The sequence below is a fragment of the Schistocerca americana genome, chromosome 2, assembly GCF_021461395.2.
Source record: "Schistocerca americana isolate TAMUIC-IGC-003095 chromosome 2, iqSchAmer2.1, whole genome shotgun sequence".
Lineage (NCBI taxonomy): Eukaryota > Metazoa > Arthropoda > Insecta > Orthoptera > Acrididae > Schistocerca > Schistocerca americana.
Genome location: NC_060120.1, coordinates 1097607294 through 1097632273, shown reverse-complemented (window position 1 = coordinate 1097632273; position 24980 = coordinate 1097607294). Strand labels below are relative to the sequence as shown.

The 24980-nt window shown below is 38.0% G+C and overlaps 1 protein-coding gene across 1 annotated transcript in view; it reads left to right on the top strand.

Moving 5' to 3' along the window:
• The window catches only part of LOC124594696 (dynein axonemal heavy chain 3), a 1186267-nt gene that overhangs the window by 532078 nt on the left and 629209 nt on the right, over positions 1-24980 (top strand). The window contains exon 30 of the mRNA XM_047133063.1: positions 4479-4593. Coding sequence (XP_046989019.1) covers positions 4479-4593 — 115 coding nt within the window. The remainder of the gene's footprint in view (positions 1-4478; positions 4594-24980) is intronic.

The following is a 24980-nucleotide window of genomic DNA, read 5'->3' as shown; positions in this document are numbered from 1 at the left end:
TGCAGTCTTTCCCATGATTTCCTTCACAGCGCTCATTGTGCAGTTCACACTTGCAGTGTTGATGTAGCTTGTGGAATTTCTTGTTTTGATGGAACTTGTTGTGGAATACAAGTGTTGCAATCATGTTACCACATGTCAGAGTTCGTAGTTTGCCTGTTTCCATTATTCTCACATTATGATGTCAGTTGAGTAGAAGTGGTTCCAGATAGTGTTGCATTTTTGTATGAGTATTTGGCATGTTATTTCATTGAGATTTTGATTGCTGATGTTCTTCATTGTTCTAGTACTTTTTGTGTTCTCGTGCAGTTGTTAATCTTAGATCGTGGGATAGGATTCGTTGATGGTTCTACATATTTGCCGTCTGGCCTAGAAACCTTTTTGCGTCTTGAATTTATTATCACTTGGCATATTTCTTGTCTTGTCATAGAGGTGTAACTTCTTACTGTTTAGCTTCCTTGTGCTGGAACCATAGGCTGGCTTTAAAATTGTTTAACCATGAGTCCTTTGAGATTCCTTTTATTGCTTTTAGTCTTAGTTTTTTTGAGTGCTAGGAGTGGGTCACTTTGAATGTGTTGTTATCAATGTCTAGCTTTTTTTCTGCATCAATATCTAGCTTTTTTCTGCACTTATGCAGAAAAATGTATTAATGTCATGTATGACCTCTTCTGGCTGGCATATAGTGACAGGTCACATTGTTGTGTTGTGATTTTGGCTTGCTGTGGTACTGATAGTGTCTTCTGCCATTCATCAAAGCAGTCCTTGTCAAGCCATGGTTGGGATTTCCTATCTCTCATTTCTGTTTGACAGGATTGCAGAGCCATTGTGCATAGCTCCATGGCTTCCATTTCATGTTATGGTTGTAGTAGACACCTTACTTTTTCTACTTTTCCTAGGCTTTCTTAAACTGAATGTTTTGTCTGTAAGGGATAGCATTATGAGGTCTGCAACTGTTGATCAATACCAATAAAACAGTTGTTGCATCAGTCACTTGCTTATTTTGCCACTAAGTGTATCAATGTTTCACGCCATCATCTTCAGATGAAGAATTGTTTACTTACATGGCTTGTGTTGGTGAAGAGTACAGACGTCTTTTTACAGTCACAGACTGAGAGCAGTGTATAGTATGTTATTTTGTGTCTTTTGCTAATGATAAAAATTGTTGTTTTAGGAAAGGCACTTTATAGGTTAAAAAAATGAGAATTTCTGAAAGCAAATTGCACTTACGGGATGGTAGAGTTGTAAAAGGTCTGCATACTGCTGCCTGATGTATGTTCTCTCCACTACATGTTACATTTACACTGTTGTTTCAAAGAAGTTGTACATGATACATATGTGTTTCTTTACATGGAATACAGTGATACAAGGTGGTTTCTGCAAAAATGTGTTTTTCATTTCAAGTCATACATATGCCCATTCATGTTTTTAAAACAGATAAATTTGTATTTGTAGAAAATTTTTAATCTTGTATCTCATTATTCAATGTAGACAAACATATCTGTAACATGTGCAACTTCTTTGAAATGACAGTGTAAATGTAATGTGCAGTGGAGAGGACATACATCAGGCAACAGTACGTACACCTTTTACAACCTTACTAGCCCTGTAACTACAATCCACTGTCAGAAATTCACATTTTTTAATGTCTGGAGTGTCTTTTATAAATCAACACTATTTAGCATTAGCAAAAGACACAAAATAACCTACATTGCCCTCGGTGTGCAACTGTGAAAAGATGTATGTACTCTACAGTGACATCAGCCATGTAAATAAAAGATTCTCCACCTGAAGATGACAGTGTGAATCATTGAAATGTGTAATGGCAATATAAACAAGTGACTGATCCGGAAATTGATTTATTTGTATTTATTTCAACTTCTCTAGTGTAATTTCCTTGGTATCCTGTTTGGCTTGGACTTAATTGTTGGTAATGGCTAATTAAATTCAAAAGTTTTTGTGACTACCATATGTTTTCTTATTGGTGCTACAGTTAGTGCTCAGAGGACTTTCTGGTTAATTGCCTTTCTGCCTGTGCCGCTGAGTAATACAAGATGTCTTGTGCTGGTTCCAGTGGGCCATGATTTTAAAATGTTACATATTTAAACATCAGCTGAAGAGGTTTTACTTTCATGTAAATAATACTATGTGCAGACATTTGAGGTGCACATATTCTGTCCTGGGGGACGGGGGGGGGGGGGGGGGGGGGGGGGGGGGGTAATGGTATGGCAACAGGAAGGGCACCCCTTAAATTAATCATGCCAAATTCATTTGTAACCATCACCACCCTGTGCCAACATGGAAAAAATATGCAAGAAGAAGAAGAAGAATTAATAATGTAACTTCTTTGGAAAGAAAATACTGAAATGAGTACATCTACAGTCTCAAGGCAGTGATTATCCACCAACAGCAATACCATCAAATGGGGTGATTTCGGACGGTTTTGTCGTTATTTGGATTGTAACTTTCGAATATATTGTTAGATTAAATTGATTGTTATGGAAGTGGTAGGGTATATGTCTAACGAATAAAATATCCCAGAACCAGAAAGTGTATGTGTAGGTATATTTATCTGAGGCACTTAAATAAAGTGTCCAAAGTCACCCAATGGATTGGTGTGATTTCGGACACGTGTTTTTTAAATCTCTGTCCGAAATTACAGTATATAGAGGGTGAATTCGGACAGTCATTGTCTCTTTTTAAAATTCTACATGCTTTTTATTTGATTTTGGTGACATTTTACACATTTTAAGGTAGCCCGGTGTTACGAATAAGTGTAAGACATGATCTAGATCAAAAGGGATTAGGCCCATGGCGTGAAATCCACCACCCTTTATGTTTTCCTTGGAGTTTGCTAAAAGCTTAGTCAGTGTCTGCTTCAGAAGAGACAGGAAGGCATCCTTGGAAATGGTCCCACGAGTGTGTTTCTTCCAATCAATTAATACAGCTCGCCACGCTGCTTTCATTGGCCTGAAGAAGCTTACAACGAGCAGTTGGAGGAGGTGCGTGCTATTGGGGGGAAGGAGAATGAATGAAATATTGTTCCGCTCACACTCTTCAGTGACACGTAAAGACACGTGACTGGATAAGTTGTCTCCAATGATGACTGTTGGCCCGTTTTGCCTCTTCAGATAGGTCAAAGCAATTGTAAAGAACCAGTCTTCAAATGATGGGAGGTCAAACCATCCGCTTTTTTCCTATTGAAATGGGTCCACCTTCTTGCCACGTGTCCCACAAATAATCTGATTTGTAAAGGACATATGAGGAAGCAGTTTACCGTCAGCACTAGCTGCCATCATCATTGAAACACTAGATTTTGATGAGTCCATCACTTTTTCAGCATGCTTACTCCCTCATTTTGTAATTATCTGCTGCTTACCTGGATCATCTGACATGTTGGTTTCATCATAGCTGATCATGTTGGTAGGTAGAAGATTTTCCAGCTTTGCCTTGATATTGGAGAAAAAATCTTAGTCTCTTTGTTAACTTCTGCATGAGCTCGTTTAATATTTTCGCTTAAGTGAATGGAAAGATCTTCTGACTGTTGTTTGAGGAATAAATGCACCTATTCTTCTCCTTGCAAATTATTATGAAATTTCTTCTCTTTTCGGCCAGAATTATCAAGGTAGCCTTTAACTAAATATCTAATATCCAGTTTAGTGAAGGGAAATCCCCAATGTGCAACCCTCAAGATACCTTGCTTAACATTTCTTCTTCTTCTTTATTCAGCACTGGCTGTCCTCCCATTTTTGTTCGGATGTGCTTCCTGCACTTTATTTTTTAGGGTTGATTTAGGTATACCATACAAATCACACGCTTTTCTGTACGATAATTTACCACTCTGAATATCACGAACTGCTTTATCTAAAAGTTCTGGGTCATAATTACACCATACTGTAGCACCTTCCTGCTCTTATATGTTCTTGGCATTGTCTGAAATCACTCCACACAGTTTTACAAAAAGCGTCATTATTTTGTAACGTTGCATGAGAAACTCGACAAACTTGTACAGAAATTGTCTCAATGCTGTTAGCTACTGAGCGCATCAACAATTACAGTTTCAATAACGTCCTGATCTGTCCAACAATAGAAGGTTTCCACTTTACGATAATCCATGCATTTTTGACACTGAGACTGTTCATCAATTATTCACCTAGGGAAACAATTGATGCAAAATAAAAGTTGTGGAAAGCGATAAATGCAATCTTGCACTTAAAATAAGTGGTGCATGGACGTTAAAATAAGTAACTCCTTGTTTCTATGCAGTGGCAAAGAGCAAATAAGCCATACTGTCCGAATTTGCCCCACTGTCCGAAATCACCCCGTTTGACGCTACTGTAAAAATGAACTACTTAATAATAATGTTACTAATGATAGAAGGTATACAAAAAGTTCTGTTTTAGTAATAACTTAATTGCTGTCTATACAGTCCATAATTTTATTGACAAAATGTGTCCTCTAAGTGCTTCTTAATTCCTTTTCAGTCATTTTCAAGATTATTCAGCAGCTTGTTAGAAGGAGAACAAAAAGTGAGCACTCAATGGTTACAGTGTATTTTTCTCTTTAGCCTGGTGTGGGGATTTGCATCTACATTGAAAGGTATTCACTCATTTTAGTTTCTAAACAGAAATTTTGTATATTTAAACTACAAACAGATTGTACTTATTATTTGAATTATGATAATCGGAAAACAAAAAGCAGATTGGCTGGTCTTAAGCTGAAGTAAAAATAGATTTAAAACTCGAATTGCCTGACTGGAAGCACTAGTTGCAAATAGTTTAGGAGCATTGATTGATTTATTCCTGTTAATGTTATCTGTTAAGTATTATCCAAATTTGTTATGTTTAATTGCTATACATGCCATGCTGAAGTAGTTGACGCTTATGGACCGATGCTGTTAAGGAAAGTAGGCTGGTAGAAACTAGTATGTTTAATTCCTCCATTGTAGGATCTATTGGCTGAAAAGAGGAAAACACAGGTTGAAAATTTTAGATTGAAATACAAGTAGGATCTTTTCTGCTTCTGTATTAGAGCAGTGTAATATTAGTCTAGTGTAATAGTCAGTTTAAAGAAATGTATTAACAGACAACAAAAAGAGCAAAACAGACTAAAAGGTTTACAGACATACAAAGGTGCACACATGATTACCGTATTTACTCGAACCTAAGCCGCACTCGAATCTAAGCCGCACCTGGAAAATGAGATTCGGAATCAAGGAAAAAAATTTTCCCGAATCTAAGCCGCACCTGAAATTTGAGACTCGAAATTCAAGGGGAGAGAAAAGTTTTAGGCCGCACCTCCAAATTGAAACAAAGTTGGTCCATTTTAATATGAGACACAATTTAGGTCGAATGAATGACGATACAGCTACAGTAGTTCGTTCGAGTCGTAAGCTTAGCAGTTAAGCTTTACCAGGTAGCCATTGCTATGCGTCAGGTACTACGTCCGCATTTATGCGGCTACCCTTCCTTTTTCATGTGCTTCGTCTGGTTTGAATTGATTGTTTATTTTTCTTTGATCTCATTGTTATAGGTGTTATAGGTGTTTACGTCACTCTAAGCTGAAAATGCATTACTGTACTGTGTCATGCATTGTTTGTCGCATTCTAATAATGAGTGTTTACGGCCTGTCGCCGCTCACGGCATGGCTTGCTTTTTTGCGCACTACCGCCGCTTACAATGAAAAAAAAAAAGAGAGAGGAATTGTCTCATCAGCTAAACAATGGCAAGAGACTGCTATTTGTTGTTACTTACACTGCTGCTTTCTTTGATAATGATCAACAAGAACCAAATCTAGTCAATTGCTGTCCTTCATTTCTGACTGTATCACTATTAGGCATAAGAATCACTCTAGTTTCGATGTTTATTAGGCAGACAGAATTTAAATGAGATAGCAGCAAATACAAAAGAATACATGGCAAAATGTTTATATTCGTATTATTCTTATGGTGAGAGAATACTGCATGTGATTCACAATTCATAAAAGTTCCTATTAGCAACCATCTCTTCTCACAGGTAGGAAAAAATTCAGAATGTAGAGTTGGCCATATTGACAAAAACCCCAAACAGTCTTGCCAGTCGGAATTTTGTAGTACATTGAAATGCTGTTACATTTGAAGATGAACAATATGGAATTTGTATTTACTTCGTTGGGTAATGTACGAAAATGCAGTGGTCGAAACTCGGGGCGGAGAAAGAAGCTCGTCTTCCACCTTTTTTTTTTTAAATTTATTTACTGACACAGAGGTTTTGGCGCCAGTACTTATCTTTGTGCCTGCAAAGCAAGCCTGTGTAGCGCTACATATATTCGACGGCAGAAGTTAGTTGTGGCGGCACCTACCAACATTTTTCAGACCTTCCGCTTACTTTGCACTCGATTCTAAGCCCCAAGCAGTTTTTTGGGTTACAAAAACCGGAAAAAAAGTGCGGCTTAGATTCAAGTAAATGCGGTAATGAGGAATCACAAATGTGATTGAAACTGCAGAGTGCTGGAAATATCTCAATAAGAATTATATTGTTGCATAAGTAGCACTGTTTTCATATACTGACTGCACTAGCAATACTGGAAAAGACCCTTTCTAGGATAATAATCGAAGTACAACTGTAATAATCCCCCCCTCCCTCATCTCCCCTCCCCCCCCCCCCCCCCCCCCCCCATTCTTTTCCTTATTGGATTAGTTGGGTTGAATATTTTAGATTTTGAGACAATTGGAATTTTTTCTGCTCGCTTAAAAGAGCACTCCTAAATTAGTCTGGTGTGATATTCAATTTAATGGAATGTAGTAACAGACAACAGAAAGAGCAAACACAGATAAAAATGTGCTCCAGAAGTGTCTGTGTAGCACACCTGCTTGGAGGTAGCAGGCAGACAGCACACCACACACTGATACTTGAAACTGGTCTGAATGGGCAAGAAAGATGTGATAAACTAATATATACCTATCTTTATTGTTGTTATTAACTGCTATAGAGACTGATGGAAAACAGGTTAACAATACTGCCCGGAGAAAACACTTGTAAAAGATTATTTTTCTATATGTATTAGGCCTTGTAGCCATCATTCATGCTTGTGTAATCCCCTTGCTAGTATATGTTGACATCTATCTTGTTCTAACTGTCATCTGTTTTCAGCTTTTTGTTTTAGTTTGTAAAGTGCAAACCTAATTTTTGTAGCCTCTGGTGCCTGTTCGATAGCTCATCAGTCTGTTGATTTAAAGCTGAACAACTTATTCAGTATCTGATAGTGTCTGCTGGCAGGGGCTGGGGATGGGGGTACTCAACATCATAGTTTAGGTTGCACTTCTCTACACATTTTAATTAGCCTCAGAGTTATACTGTTTGCAGTCGGACCAGTTTTCTTATTATGTGGAAATATTAGCACATGCAATCAGGTCACCACTTACAAATAAACTAAGAATTCAATGGGAGAATTTCTCATATGAATCTAGCAGAATTTTTCATATGAATCACAAAGTCATTAAAACACACATTAATGAAGCACTGTACAATAACCAGAGGTAGATCAAACAAGGCACTAAGCAAAATAATTAAGTGTGGCACAAAGTGCTGTCCACATTTACATAAAATGTCGTGGTTCACATACAATATTGGCTTGTGGAAATCTGTCAAATAAACATTACACTGCAATGGTTCACATAGATTACTTTATTAAAGGTCACCACACTGAACAATAGCTCATTTGAAAGACAATGACAATGACAATTCAAGCCTCCTACTATCCCTGAGACAATTCAAACTATATCCTGCTCATAGCTATAACATGATCAAACATCGGGAGAATAGGTGTTACATGCTTTGTTAGCTCGACTGGGACTGGGCACAGACTACTCACTTTGAGTGACATCCAACTTTTTAAAGACAGGCATTTGAACAAATGGTTATTTCTTGTACTATACAATGATTTTAAAGACAGATAGGTAAAATTATGCTGCTTAGAATAGGTCGTAAGTACTGATACAGTTTTGGTGGACAATAAATGTGGTACTCTATGAATTTAGAAAAATTTGTGGAATTACTTTGTGCATCTGCATTGTAAATAACTGACTTACGAGTACAAGTGCCATATTGACAATTATTTTACGTGATGGTAAATATTTGAAAATTTTAATTAGTGACTTAATTAATCTGTGGGATGTGTCATACAACTCGGGGGGGGGGGGGTGCCTGGGGGCGCTGGTGGTGGAGGAGGGGGGCAGGAGAGAGAGAGAGAGAGAGAGAGAGAGAGAGAGAGAGAGAGAGAGAGAGAGAGAGAGAGAGAGAGAGGGAGAGAGTCAGAGAGAGAGAGAGAGAGAGAGAGGAGAGAGAGAGAGAGAGAGAGAGAGAGCAGAAAAGTACAGTGTCAAGTTTCAGAAGGGAAAATGAGCAATAGAAATTATGATTGTATGTGCTGATCTTCTTTTGAGCATGACAGAGAACACACATAATTGCACAGCACATCATAGTCAAAAGAACATATTTTATTTCTGATGGAATTATGTTTTCCTGGAGGCCTACAGGTAGCACAACTGCGTACTGAGCTAGTTAAAGTCCTGGTTGTGGCACAGATTTGAATTCTACGCTTCAGCTTGTATTGTTATCGGAGATAAAGTTGAGATGCTTATGTTTTCATGAAAACTTAATTCCATCAAACCTATAGATAACCTGTGCCTGAAGTACAGACAGGATATCCCTATTATGTGCAAACCTGGGATGCTGTCCCAATTTTGGAGAGCTTTGGCAATGCTGATGACCCACATCCAGCTCCCCTGCCCCCAAAACCTCAAAATTCTAATCAACACAATCTGGAACAACAACACCCCAATTCAGTAGTTAACCTTTCCTCGAAACCTGTCTCCCAATCCGAGACCTCTGTCCTATCCAAAGGCCTCATCTTCAGCCCTACTCCCAGATTCAACCAAACATCCCTCGTCAAACATTTACTGTCCTACACTCATCGTCTCTGCTGGAAATATCACTTTACCTCAAAGAAAAATAATCCTAATCCTACTCCTAATCATCCAACTTCCCAAGACACTGTCCAAATTGAACCCTGCCTGGAACAGTTCCATCCTCCGTCACAGCGGGACCCACCAAAATCCTCAAAATCACCCTCTCCAAACCTTCCAGGAATTTCTCACTTCCAGCCTTGCCTCACAGTCTTTCTTGAAAAACCTTAATCCTACTCCCAACATCAACGCAGCTGAAGCCCACGCTATCCGTGATCTGAAGACTGACCGATCCATCGTCTTTCTTCTGGCTGACAAGGGTTCCACGACCGTGGTATTTGATCGTCGGGAGTAGGTGGTTGAGGGACTGCGTCAGCTTTCAGACAACACTACATACAAAGTTTGCCAAGGTAATCCCATTCCTGATGTCCAGGCAGAGCTTCAAGGAATCCTCAGTACCTTAGGCCCCCTACGAAACCTTTCACCTGACTCCATCAACCTCCTGACCCCACCGACATCCCGCGCCCCTACCTTCTACCTTCTTCCTAAAATTCACAAACCCAAACATCCTGGCCGCCCGATTGTAGATGGTTACCAAGCCCCCACAGAACATATCTCTGCCTACGTAGATCAACACCTTCAGCCCATTACATGCAGTCTCCCATCCTTCATCAAAGACACCAACCACTTTCTCGAATGCCTGGAATCCTTACCCAATCTGTTACCCCCAGAAACCATCGTTGTAACCATTGGTGCCACTTCCTTATACACAAATATCCCGCACATCCAGGGCCTCACTCTGATGGAGCACTTCCTTTTACGCCGATCACCTGCTGCTCTACCTAAAACCTCTTTCCTCATTACCATAGCCATCTTCATCGTAACCCACAACTTCTTCACTTTTGAAGGCCAGACATACCAACAATTAAAGGGAACAGCCATGGGTACCAGGATGGCCCCCTTGTATGCCAACCTATTTATGGGTTGCTTAGAGGAAGCCTTCTTGGTTACCCAAGCCTGCCAACCCAAAGTTTGGTACAGCTTTATTGATGACATCTTCATGATCTGGACTTGCAGTGAAGAAGAACTCCAGAATTTCCTCTCCAACCTCAACTCCTTTGGTTCCATCAGATTTACCTGGTCCTACTCCAAATCCCATGCCACTTTCCTCGACATTGAACTCCATCTGTCCAATGGCCAGCTTCGCACATCCGCCATATCAAACCCACTAACAATCAACAGTACCTCCATTATGACAGCTGCCACCCATTCTATATCAAACGGTCCCTTCCCTACAGCTTAGGTCTTCGTGGCAAACGAATCTTTTCCAGTCCCGACTCCCTGAACCATTACACCAATAACCTGAAAACAGTTTTCGCATCCCACAACTACACTCCCGACCTGGTACAGAAGCAAATAGCTAGAGCCACTTCCTCATCCCCTCAAACCCAGAACCTCCCACAGAAGAACCCCAACAGTGCCCCACTTGTGACATGATACTTTCCGGGACTGGATCAGACTCTGAATGTGGCTCTCCAGCAGGGATACAACTTCCTCAAATCCTGCCCTGAAATGAGATCCATCCTTCATGAAATCCTCCCCTCTCCACCAAGAGTGTCTTTCCGTCGTCCACCTAACCTTTGTAACCTCTTTGTTCATCCCTATGAAATCCCTAAACCACCTTCCTTACCCTCTGCTCCTACTCTTGTAACCGCCCCCGGTGTAAAACCTGTCCAATGCACCCTCCCACCACTACCTACTCCAGTCCTGTAACCCGGAAGGTGTACACGATCAAAGGCAGAGCCACGTGTGAAATTACCCAAGTGATTTACCAACTGACATGCCTACACTGAAGCGTTCTATGTAGGAATGACCAGCAACAATCAGTCCCTTCGCATGAACGGACACAGGCAGACAGTGTTTGTTGGTAATGAGAATCACCCTGTGGCTAAACAGGCCTTGGTGCACGGCCAGCACATCTTGGCACAGTGTTACACCGTCCGGGTTATCTGGATACTTCCCACTGACACAACCTATCAGAACTCCAGAGATGGGAACTTGCCCTTCAATATATTCTCTCCTCCTGTTACCCACCAGGCCTCAACCTCTGCTAATTTCAAGTTGCCGCCCCTCGTACCTCGCCTGTCATTCAACAACATCTTTGCCTCTGTACTTACGCCTTGACTGACATCTCTGCCCAACCTCTTTGCATTTACATATGTCTGCCTGTGTCTGTATATGTGCGGATGGATATGTGTGCGTGTGTGAGTGTATACCTGTCCTTTTTTTCCCCGTAAGGTAAGTCTTTCCGCTCCCGGGATTGGAATGACTCCTTACCCTCTCCCTTAAAAACCACATCCTTTTGTCTTTCCCTCTCCTTCCATCTTTCCTGATGAAGCAACGTTGGGTTGCGAAAGCTTGAATATTTGGGTGTGTGTTTGTGTTTTTTATTGTGTCTATCAACATACCAGTGCTTTCTCATTTGGTAAGTTACAGCATCCTTGTTTTTTATATATATGTTATTAATTAACGAGACACTTAATGTCAGAAATATTGTTGTATATATCCGATTTAGGGTAGTGTCCTACAGAAAGCAATCAAACAAATAAGATCATTGGTCTCTACGACATTCCAATCTTGAATAGATGGTATCTGGTGCATGCATTATATCGTATGACTCGCCAAGTGCAGAGAAGTTGTATGTAAACCAATTTTTCATCTCTTTACAAATTTCACATTGCTTTGTTTACACCGTATCCTTTATCGTCCCACAGCAAAAGTAGTTTAAACCAAATCGGTTGTAGTGTTACATGCCATCTATGCAAATGACATTTCCCACTCCCTATTTATGGCAAGGAAAGATAATCGTGACAAAATAGTTAAGTAGTATTAAGTAAGGAATAATTTGCAAAACACATACTGTGCATGATCATTTTGTTGGTCAGAGAGGTGTGTGGTTTGTGTAATCAATAAGGTGCAATGGCAAATAAATATCTTCACCTGCTGTGTACAGGGCCTTTTATGTTTTGATGATGTCATGGCTTGGCAGTGTCTTGACTGTCAGGTAGCAGACACCTTCTCTGTGAATGTAAACAGCAACAAATAAAGAGGAAGCTCTAAAATGAAATGTCACTTACTTCTTTTCAAGCTTTTAAGGTGGATGTTGCATTTAATTTATATTGTATCTGTTCCACGTTACAAAGTACTCATGGTCTGTTCACCCACTGAAGCAAATACAAGACAGTCAGTGAAGGAATGTGGACATCAGTTCATTATTAGAGTAGATATCATTTTTCCTTCCACTAATAACAGCTGCAAAGGAGAAGGGTTGAAGTCTTTCCAGGACTACACATGGTTCTACGGAGATTTTGCTTTGCAGGACTTCCACATAAAGAAGCAAATTAATAGCAGCTGAGTTACATTAAAGGTAAATTAACACACAATGCTTCAGTTGACAGATCAAATTTGAGTGTTCTGACTCAGCTTCAAAGACATAAGAAGAGGAGCAAGAACAATTCATTTTGGTTCCCAGTGTTCAGAGCAGTGGTGAGAAGGAAGAAGATAAAGAAGGTATGAAGCATAAAGTTTCAAGGTTCTGTAGATTAGTAAGTGATAGATTATGGTGTTGCCAAGAACTACAGGAAATAAACAGACTAAGAAGATATAAGTCAACATACATAGCCATATTGCCAAAAGCTGTTTACAAAATTGTATGAACAAAGAGAACCAATATATTCTGGACAGATAATAAAATTTGAAAACAATCCATAGTTATACAATTGTTCCAACTAACAAATATGCCAGCTTAAAGCAAAATTGTGTTTTCCAAAAATAATGTTGACAAGTGTATAAAAACATTTTTTTAACTACAACATAAATTATGTTTGGCAGATAGAGAGAAGTAGATTTTTTTGGTGGATTCGGAAAAGAAAATTGTGAATCCTTACATTAGCGGTGACACAGTGGTAGCTTTGCAGTGCTACAGGGGTTTTGCAGCACATCACAATGCAGTCTTCGAGTTGCTTATTTTGAAGCATCGGTTGTGCCAGGCGGTACAATACGTCGCGGTGCATTGCATCATATATGCAGTTGCATTGGCTACACAACCTGAGGGTGCAGTTCGACAAAGGGTGAGATGTTAAAATTCAAATCTGTGAAACATTTTGTGAATATAGTATGACACTGTTTTTGTGTCTTCGGGTTGGTGTAAACTGTGTGAAGTGACAATTTACCTAGCTGAGTAGAATTTGAACAAAAGAAAAAGCTATATTTCTGTAATATGCCAGTACACATACAGAGCATGACCGCAAAGGCTCCTGACTGGCTACAAGCCTTGATGCAGCAAATTAAGGATGTAAGCACCAAGATAGGGTTGACTAAGGAAGCATTAACTAATACAGTAGAAACAGTAGTAAGTGCCAAGTTAGAATCAACTAAGGAAGAATTAATTAATACCGTAGAAACTAATTTAACAAATTTACAAAACAATCTGACAAAGTTACCTAAGGAGTTGATGGATGAAATAGATAACTGGTGTGATTAAGCTGAATAGGATGTCAAAAAGAAATTTCAAGAATTAGATGGCAAGGTTAACAATGTAGTTCAGTTTGCTGTTAAAAAGTTAAAACAGATTGAGGATCAAATCTCAGAGACAAAAGAAAAAGTACAAAGAATTTGGTGAATTAATTAGAACGCCTGAGTTTGTATCTAATTTGAAGGAATGGTCACATGAATTCGTAAATAATACAGTACAAGAAAAAGTAGAATTAACTAGCAGTAACACTCATTCTAAAGAAGATGTTGCAGAATTATTCCAAGGGGAATGGAATCCTGAAGTGGAGGAACATACGACGATTGCTTTTGCTAGTAGAAGCTTAATGAAGCACGAAATGAATTACGCAGCTGCAGAGAAGAAACTGTTAGTGATTGTATGGAGTATATGAAAATTTCAAAACTGGTATCGAGGTAATGTTTGATGGAAAGCCAGTTATCACATCAGTGACCGCAATAATTATTTTTTTTTATTTTTTATTTTATTTATTTATTTATTTGTTTTTGCATTTAAGCTACACCGACAATTACATAATGAATTTAGTGATACAAATAAAACTAGACATGAAGGTAGATCATTATTTTGGTGATAAGTATATTAGTTGTAAAGAACTGTCGTTACCTTAAACTGACAGAAAAATTGCATGAGAGGGCTCAGGAGAATCTGCATACATAGGCACAGAAAGGCTCAAGACCTTAAATGATATAGGTGTTGCACCTAGCTTTCAAATTGACAAACTGGTATTATTTGGTGATTTTCATCATAGCTCAGACATGAAGAAGGAGATAAATGAATTGTACCCTCGTTACAGGTGACCATTCAATGTGCATGACATACCACATCTGGAAACAGTATACTTGGTAGATCCTGACATAGGACAAAATAAATGACTGTACACAATAGATGCACTTAAATGATTTGAGGCCTTAGGAGAGCTCACGTCCTTTATGAATTTGGTGGATTGACAAGTACCAGCTGTCCCAGTTAAATTGTTTCCATAGTAATACCTTCTGTTATCACCTCTTCCATAAAAATACTTGTAAGAAAACAAAAGGGGATTGAGCTTGACATGAAAGTGGTCAGATAAGCTCCTACGTCTATAACTGCTGGACACCTACAGTCTAGAGCTTGTTTTGTGAGTACTGAATTGCTATGTTAAGATAATATATGTTCTATTAGTCCATAAACTTAACTTTACTCTTGATTAGATTAAATTCTGTATGAACATATGACAGTTCACATTTCCATGTCATTTATTTAACTGCATATTCCCATGTGAATGTAGTACATGAAAAGCTTAAGAATAGGATCAGTTTTACTTTATTGTCTTATGACAGTATTATGAGTTGGAGGAGTGAAATAGAAATGACATTGTACTTTCGACAAACTGAATGTAGTAAAAAAGACTATTTAAGAATTATGAGTAAAATGTTATCAATGTAATACATTTTACAATATTGAATAAAGAAGAATACATATGGTTGGGTTTAAGGGGAGGTCAGTTAGGGGTAGTGAGATATAACCTCTGTAAAGTATTGACACATGAACAGACCAACTTTAATGATTATAGTAACATTTTAATGATGATTTACATGAAAAACTTCCCTTTCTTTGCATTTCACAGGTATTTATTAGTATCATTTTTTGGGTTTTCTGCAATGGTGAAGCCATGGCAAAACTGTTCTGTAGGAAATACCATGGTGAAGAACCCCAGCAGACAGGGTACTTGGGGACAGTGTAAGGGAATTACCAAATCTATCCTTCCTCTGTCCAAATGCAAAGTTCCTATTGCAGTATCCCTTCTCTTTACAGTGCACATAATTGAAGTTATAATCTACAACACTAGGTTTGCACTGGAGAGTGTTTCATGTATGATGATGACAATAGACTAACAGAATTTTATGGAGTGTTGATTAGATGACACCACTTGTTGTAAGGGAGAAGAGTCCATGGAAGAGGTGAAAGGCCAGGAAAATTTATGGCATGCTAACATGCCTAACAGAACAACAGATTGTATGCTAAAGAGTCAACAAGCTAATGAGAAGGTGCATTAACTTCTCTTCCACAACAATTGTGTGCTGCAGAATAGGAGTGACAATGTTACCTATCTTCGCAATGAAGAATTTGATAGAAAAGAAGATTGAGGTGCTAATGTTCTTCTGTAGTTCATGTCATATAGGATGGCATGGAGCAATAGGTAATTGCAGAGGGGATGAGGTCTCCGCTTGTGTGGCGGCAGAGAGCAGACAGACAAAGTTCATGTTGCTGAACTGCATTGCTGTGGACAACAATCAGACTCATTTGCCTTCGGTACATCATATTATACATTCAAATCTATGAGGGAATAATACATTTTAAAACCAATTTCAGCCAGTCGTCTACATGAGAGAAATCTTAACTTCACCTCTTGAGGTTGTGTCTATTGCTCCACAACGATCGTCTGTGTGATCTCAGAACAGCTCATGCAGCTATGTGAAGACATCAAGTGCAATTTTTCTCACAATAACAATATCATCAAAATCGGTTGCAATAACTGCCAAGTATTGCAGTTTGGGCAATATTATAAGTAAAAATGTAATTCACAACAAAATTAACTTTAAACTCAAACAGAAATATTTGTTTCACGACTGCTTCTGCTTCATGAATTTTTTGTTTTGTTTTTTAAATGTGTATAATGCACATATGTGGGTGTGTTTCACTACAGTTCAAAGTGAATCACTACGTATAAAAAAGAATTACTGGTAGCAAAGACTAGTGCAAAAGACTATTGTGAAAATTGTCAGTATGTTATCATATTTTTCGGTGTCAACAGGCATTATGAGTTTAAGCTAATTCGTTTGACATTACCATGGGAGAATGCATGTATGATCCATTCAATAAGCAAATGATTAACCATCTTCTGTGAATACCTCAACGGAATGCTGACCGATAATGTCGAAAATTACAGATAACATGACTGGGAACCCTCCCTTTCATATCTCGAGAGGTAATCCTTCCTTTCATTTTAAGGCATTTTCCAGTTTGTGCCATGAAAATTACAGTGATTTATTTGTTGAAATATTCTAGTTATTGATGAATTTATCTGGCCACATTCTCATGAGTAATTGGGGCCTCCTTGGGCAATGTATTGAACATTATAGTCTGAACACCTTATAGGCTACATATTCATAATCAGTTAAAGCTAGAGCGTCATCATGTACTGTGTATGGAATTGATACTTTGACAGAAACATTTTTAAGTCATGAGTCTTTAAAACCAATGAAGATTATTACTTTACTTTGTTTGAAAGAGTTCATCATAATGCCATCTGCTATCTTAGTCTACATCCGAACAATCTGGTTGTAAATTTAGGATGATAGGCTGAAGGCTTTTATCCATCTTCAAAGTCTTATTTCTCAAACTTTTCAGAGACCCACATACAGAGTGCCTGCACAAATGTTTCGGTGTTCCCGTTACCTTGAATGTCTCCCCCCCCGGCACATAGCTTGTAGCATGTACACATATTAATTCTATCGGATTATACTGACAGTGATATGGGTAAATACATAACTTGTGACCCCACTCACATGCAAGAAAGTCAAATTTATACATTCTGTTGTACAGGAGTGCAGCACGAATGTGGCTTATATTTCTGGAATATTTTTGTTTTTCAGCCAGAGCACAATATCCCCTTTCCTGGTGCTCATACTTGGTCTTTTCTCTGTAACAGCTGAACGGTAACTGACATGGTAATCACAATCACCAACTTTGAAACAAGGTATGGCAAGAATTGTGCAGTGAACCAATTCTTGAAAGTAACAGCATTCATTTTCAAATGGTAGTCAGTACAGTTTATCTTACAACTAAGTACAAGTTTACGCTCAGAAACCAAATCAGAAGAAGAGCCAGCATGCAGAATAAGTATTCCAGAACCTTTCATATGGGAACTTTAAAATCGCCAGTACCACCTTTCATTTTCCAGCAGGTAGTCATGGAATGATTCTGATTCACCCATGTTTCATCAAGGTAATACTCTATAGGACTATCTCTTCCTCCTGTATCATGCATCTTTATAAGGAATGTGGTTCATGCTACTTCTATGTCACTTCTTTCAATTACAAACTCCCCTCTAAACATTTTTGAAACCAATGCCTTCTAAAATTCTTTGTATTGATGAAGCCAATTTGTTCAGGCATAATTGTAACAAGTTTTTGCGATGTCAAATATTCCCTTCTAAAGTACATTGCAAACATGGAGCACTTTAAAATATCATTATCAAAACCATCTATTTCTGTTGCAGGTATCTTACTATTTTGATGCTTTCCAGATGACACGAAAACAAATTTTCCTGAGGTTTCTGCAGCTATGACACTTTTGTTTACTATTCTCTGTGCAGTTCTCTTGCTGACAGATGGTTCTGCATTATGTTCTTGAGTCTTCAAAATGTCAGAAATAGAAGTCTTACTTTCAGAGTCACATTTGGAAATGTTATAGCCTAAATAAGGGGCGTAAACCTCCATGTCTGCATGTGAAGCATCAACATCTACATCTACATGATTATTCTGCAATTCACAATTAAGTGCTTGGAAGAACATTCATTGAACCACCTTCAAACTGTTTCTCTACTATTCCACATTTAGTAACTGTGCGGGAAACATGAACACTGTAAATCTTTTCATGCAAGCTCTAATACCTCATATTTTATTATGATGATCATTACTCCTTATGTAGGTGGGTGCTGAAAGTTGATGACTGAAATTTTATGAGAAGATCATGCCACAACTCGAAATGTCTTTGTTTTGATGACTGCCACCCCAATTTGCATATCATACCCATTGTAGTTTCTCTCCATTCCACCATAATACAAAACAAACTGCCCTTTTTTTTAACATTATCTGCTGTGGATCCCACACCGGATAGCAGTATTCCAGAAGAGGTAGAAAAGTGCGGTGTAAGTAGTCTCTTTAGTAGACCTATTCATTTTTCTAAGTGTTCTACCAATAAATCAGCATCTTTGGTTTGCTTTCCACATATTATCCATGTGATCATTGCAGTTCAAGATATTTGTAATTGTAATCCCCAAGTATTTAGTCGAATTTACAGCCTTTAGAGTTGTGTGTTTTATCCTGTAAACAAAAATTTAACAGATTGCTTTTAGTACTCATGTGAATGAATTCAGACTTTCCATTATTTAGAGTCAATTGTCAGTTTTCTCACCACACAGATATCTTACCAAAATCATTTTGTAATTTGTTTTTATCATCTGATGACTTCATAAGATGGTAAATCAAAGCATCATCTGCAAACAGTCAAAGAGGACTGCTCAGATTGTATTCTGAATCGTTTATTAAATCGGGAACATTAGGAAGTTGTATAGTAACTGCTGGTCATACTATGGATGTTTTCTCCAAATTAGTTATAAAATTGAATAGACTTACCATATAGCTGAGATGAAGGATGCCAGATATAACTTCTGGTTTACTCACTGATTTTCTATCGACTATTATGTACTGTGAGTTTTCTGGCAGGAAACCACAAACCCAGTCTCACAACTAAGACGATACTCCGCAGTCATGCAATTTAATTAAAGTTGCTTGTGATGACCTCACGTTTATTGCTGTCACTTGATATATTTGTTTGGAAATCAGACTAAAACTTTTACAGATAAACATTCACAGCTACACTGCTACAAGAAAGTAACGTCTACATCTGAATGAATAATTTAGTCACTTTGTGAATGAAACTGCATGGTCACAAAATACAACAACTGTGCAGCATGCGACAGAGAGATTCTCACAGTCTAGTTTGTAATTCGCATTTAGCCACTCAGGGAAAGGATCAGTCTTATGCCTGCTAGCAGTTAATAATGGTGGGGGATGTACAGAGCAGCTGAAAATAGGTCCACCTTCCTACAAGATGCAAACAGTAGTATATTATAAACAAGTACATTGAATATACTCAAACTGTCAAGTGTTGTCTAAATCTAGCAGACATAATAGACTGAAACATAAGAAAATATTTGTCAGTAAGCAGAAGCAGAATGCATAGGGATGTATGTGGTGGTGTTATACACATTATAAACAAGAGTAATAAGTAAAAAAAGAAGCCAGAAAGTAGTAAAACACAGAGGTAGAGAGTAATCAGGTAAAGTCAGCATAAAATGATCATGGAGAAACTTCTCAAAGTGAATAAATATTGTAGAAAAGGGACAGTAGCTGTGTTTACTAATGAAGTTAAGATGGGCCATACCCAAAAAATTGCAAAATAGATTTAGGAGAAGAAAAGTATATGGGGATCCATTGGAGGAATGGCCTCTGTCTTGATCAGGTACCAATTTATGTAGGTACGATAGGTGTAAAGATAGGTGAATCCATGGAAGGTATGGTATATATCTTGGTCACGTGAAACCATTGGGGGGGGATGACCTGTATCATAATTTTTTATGTGTGAAGGGAAAGGGGGCATCTGCATCTACACTGTTATAAATGTTTCACACAGTGCCTGTTCTTTGAATGAGTGTAAGTATAATTACTACAATAGTATGAAGTTGTATAGTAACTGCTAGTCATACTATGGATGTTTTCTCCAAATTAGTTATAAAATTGAATAGACTTACCATATAGCTGAGATGAAGGATGGTTTTGAATAAACTTCCCTGGTAGCCAAGATGAAGGTCGGTTTGGAACAGATATATTCACACAAGTTGATAAGAGCATGTACTGAGATTTGACTGTAGGGAGCATATAGTAGATTCCATAAGAAAGTGTTGGAAAGCATGTTCAAACACATATGTGTATACATACACACAAATAAAAAAAGAAGGTAATTCTCAAGTAATAGATTAATGAAAAGAAGTCTAAATGGTGTACTACATTAAAGACAATACAGTAGCTAATAGCATAGATACAGAAACCACAAGAATCACTTTTAACAATTTTTCTTTATTTAAATCTTGTCGATAAAATCCATGTACATGTTAAAATTATGTACCTATCTATATAGAAAGAATGTCATTACATACCAGTAACTGCAAATGGATGGGACTGTACAAGTCATGTAGCTTGTTAGTAGAGGTGGAATATTTTCTCCTTAAAAAAAGCTCAGTTAGCATTAAGTAATTATGTGTTTTATAAATTTGTAACAAGCAGACTAAAGAGTTGTCCCAACATCTTTAGTTTACATGGGGCAATCTATAGTGTTACATGCCATTTAGGCAAATGACATTTCCTGCTCCCTCTTTATGACAAAGAAAGATGATCTTGACAAAATAATAAAGGTAGATTAGGCAGGAAATAAGTCACAAAACATTTTGGTTCTTGTTTTTGCAGTGTTGAACGGAGTTTTTGTGGTTAAAGTAATAGGCAAAGTGGGGAATAAATATTTTCACCTGGTGTGTGTGTGTGTGTGTGTGTGTGTGTGTGTGTGTGTGTGTGTGTGTGTGGGACATTTTTATGTTTTGATGTCATGGCTTGGTGGTGTCTTGAGGAACAGACACCCTCTCCATGAATGTAAACAGCAGTAACTGCAAATGGATAGGACTGTACAAGTCATGTAGCTTGTTAGTAGAGGTGGAATATTTTCTCCTTAAAAAAAGCTCAGTTAGCATTAAGTAATTATGTGTTTTATAAATTTGTAACAAGCAGACTAAAGAGATGTCCCAACATCTTTAATTTACATGGGGCAATCTATAGTGTTACATGCCATTTAGGCAAATGAAATTTCCTGCTCCCTCTTTATGACAAAGAAAGATGATCTTGATAAAATAATAAAGGTAGATTAGGCAGGAAATAAGTCACAAAACATTTTGGTTCTTGTTTTTGCAGAGTTGAACGGAGTTTTTGTGGTTAAAGTAATAGGCAAAGTGGGGAATAAATATTTTCACCTGGTTGTGTGTGTGTGTGTGTGTGTGTGGGACATTTTTATGTTTTGATGTCATGGCTTGGTGGTGTCTTGAGGAACAGACACCCTCTCCATGAATGTAAACAGCAGTTAACAAAGGAGGCTCTAAAATTAAATGTCACTTACTTCTTGTCGAGCCTTTAAGGCGGCTGTTTTATTTAATTTATCTTGTATCTGCTCCATGTTATGAAGTAATCATGATCTGTGCACTCACTGAAACATGTACAAGACAGTCAATGAGGAAATGTCAGTTTGTAATTAGATTAGGAGAAACAAAACTGGCATTCTATGAATTGGAGCATGGAATGTCAGCTCCCTTAATCGGGTAGGTAGGTTAGAAAATTTATAAAGCGAAATAGATAGGTTAAAATTAGATGTAGTGGGAACTAATGAAGTTTGGTGGTAGGAGCAACAAGTCTTCTGGTAAGGGGAATACAGGGTTATAAATATAAAATCAAATAGGGGTAATGCAAGACTAGGTTTAATAATGAATAAAAAATTGGAGCACACAGAAGCTACTACAAACAGCATAGTGAACACATTATTGTAACCAAGATAGACACAAAGCCCACACCTACCACACTAATACAAGTTTATACGCCAACTATCTCCACAGATGATGAAGAGATTGAAGAAATGTATGATGAGATGAAAGAAATTATTCAGATAGTAAAGGGAGATGAAAATTTAATAGTGAAGGGGGACTGGAATTCAGTAGTAGGAAAAGGAAGAGAAGGAAAAGTAGTAGGTGAATACAGAATGGGGATAAGGAATGAATGAGGAAGCCATCTGGTAGAATTTTGCACAGAGTATAGCTAACAATTCGTTTAAGAAACGTGAAAGAGGGTTGTATGTTCGGAAGAAGACTGGAGGGACTGCAAGGTTTCAAATAGATTATATAATGGTAAGACAGAGACTTAGGAACCAGGTTTTAAGTTGTAAGACATTTGCATGGGCAGATATGGACTCTGGCCACAATCTGTTGGTTTTGAGCTACAGATTAAAACTGAAGAAACTGCAAAGAAGTGGAAATTTAAGGAGATGGGACCTGGATAAACTGACAGAACCAGAGGTTGTAGAGAGTTTCAGAGAGAGCATTAGGGGACGATGTTCAAGAACAGGGGAAAGAAATAAAGTAGAAGAAGAATGGGTAGCTTTGAAAGATGAAATAGTGAAGGCAGCAGAGCATCAAGTAGGTAAAAAGATGAGGGTTAGTAGAAATCTTTGGCTAACTGAAGAGATATTGAATTTAATTGATGAAAGGAGAAAATATAAAAATGCAGTAAATGAAGCAGGCAAAAAGGAATACAAACGTCTCAAAAATGAGGTCAACAGGAAGTGCAAAAAGGCTAAGCAGGGATGGCTAGAGGACAAATGTAAGGATGTAGAGGCTTATCTCACGAGGGGTTAGGTAGATACTGCCTACAGGAAAATTAAAGAGACCTTTGGGGAAAAGCGAATTACTTGTATGAATATCAAGAGTTCATATGGAAAACCAGTTCTAAGGAAAGAAGGGATAGCAGAAAGGTGGAGGGAGTATACAGAAGGTCTATACAAGGGCGATGTACTTTAGGGTAATATTATGGAAATGGTGGTGGTGGTGGTTGTTGGGATGTTTAAGGGGGACTAAACAGCGAAGGTCATCAGTCCCCCATATTATGGAAATGGAAGAGGACGTAGATGACGATGAAGTGGGAGACACAATAATGCGTTAAGAATTTGACAGAGCACTTAAAAGACCTAAGTCGAAACAAAGCCCCAGGAGTAGACACCATGCGTTAGAACTACTGATACACTTGACAAAACTCTAAAATCTACCATTGATAGGCCTGCCAAAACTCTACCATCTGGTGAGCAAGACGTATGAGGCAGACAAAATACCTTCAGGCTTCAAGAAGAATATAATAATTCCAATCCCAAAGAAAGCAGGTGTTGACAGGTGTGAAAATTACTGAACTATCAGTTTAATAAGTCACGGCTGCAAAATACTAACACGAATTCTTTGCAGATGAGTGGAAAAATTGGTAGAAGCTGACCTTGTTATGATCAGTTTGGATTCCATAGAATTGTTGGAACACTTGAGGAAATACTGACCCTACAACTTATCTTAGAAGATGGATTGGAAAGGCAAACCTATGTTTCTTGCATTTGTAGACTTAGAGAAAGCTTTTGATAGTGTTGACTGGAATATTCTCTTTGAAATTCTGAAGGTGGCAGGGGTCAAATACAGGGAGCTAAAAAATGTTCAAATGTGTGTGATTTCCTAAGGGACCAAATTGCTGAGGTCATCTGTTCCTAGACTTACACACTACTTAAACTAACTTATGCTAAGAACAACACACACACACACACACACACACACACACACTCCCATGCCCAAGGGATGACTCGAACCTCCGACGGGAGGAGCCGCAGAATCCGTGACATGACGCCTCAAATTCCGCGGCCACTCCATGTGGCATACAGGGAGCAAAAGGCTATTTACAATTTATACTGAAACCAAATGACAGTTATAAGAGTCGATTGGCATGAAATGGAAGCAGTGGTTGTTAAAGGAGTGAGACAGGGTTACCGCCACTCTTCTTTACTGGATAGCCGGCTGCTGGAAACCCTCTTGACTTCTTATCCATTGAATAACGCTATGTACAGGAATTTTTAAACTCGTTCTACTTATGAAATAAGTAGACATACAAACTTTGCTTTTTGTCAATTAACGATGTATTAGACTTTTGTACACAATAAAACTCTCACTTTCAACATAAATATATAACTTTCTGTAAGTCCCTCATACAGTCAAACGTCAGAAACAAATTAAATTACAGTTAAAAGAAAGTTGGCTTTGATACCATAACTTTTCTTAACATAAACCTGAAAATAAATCTGGCCTATAGGAAGGTTATGTAAGAGTTTTCAAGAGTTCTTTTTCAACTGTCAGTGTTTTAATAACAATAGTCAATGACCCAATAAGCACAGAGCTGCATATAAACTTCATGGTTCTTCCTTACACACTCACTAAAACATCTGTGGATTGCCCGACAGGTACTTGTCGGTGCCATTCGTCTGCCATATCTACTTTCTTCCCGCGACTGATTTTAAACCTGCACACACAAACATGTGATGCACAGTCAATAGGATTCTACCATCCCACACTCATATCCAGCATGTGTTTGAGATGGTAAAAGGCTGAGTGGCTCTAGAATTTACACAGAAATTATTGAATCACTATATATCTCCACCCTCAGATCGAACACTTGATATTTTATACATAATCATTATGCAAATGATATCACTCAAAATATCATTTCATATCCTAACATTATACATTTGTTACTATACATAATCATTATGCAAATGATATCACTCAAAATGTCATTTCATATCCTAACATTATACATTTGTTACATATGTTTATATACATATCTTTCCTTTCAATAACAATTCTCTGTCATTTCTTGAACAATCTTTTGCTTATTGTTTCTCTACTCTTTTCTTATTTTGCTTTGTTATTAAGACATGAGCATTTACTCATGGTTTTAGTTAGCTTTACTAATATTGAGGAACTGTGAGGACTTCAGGTGTATATGACATACGAGTAATCTATTTTCTATTCTT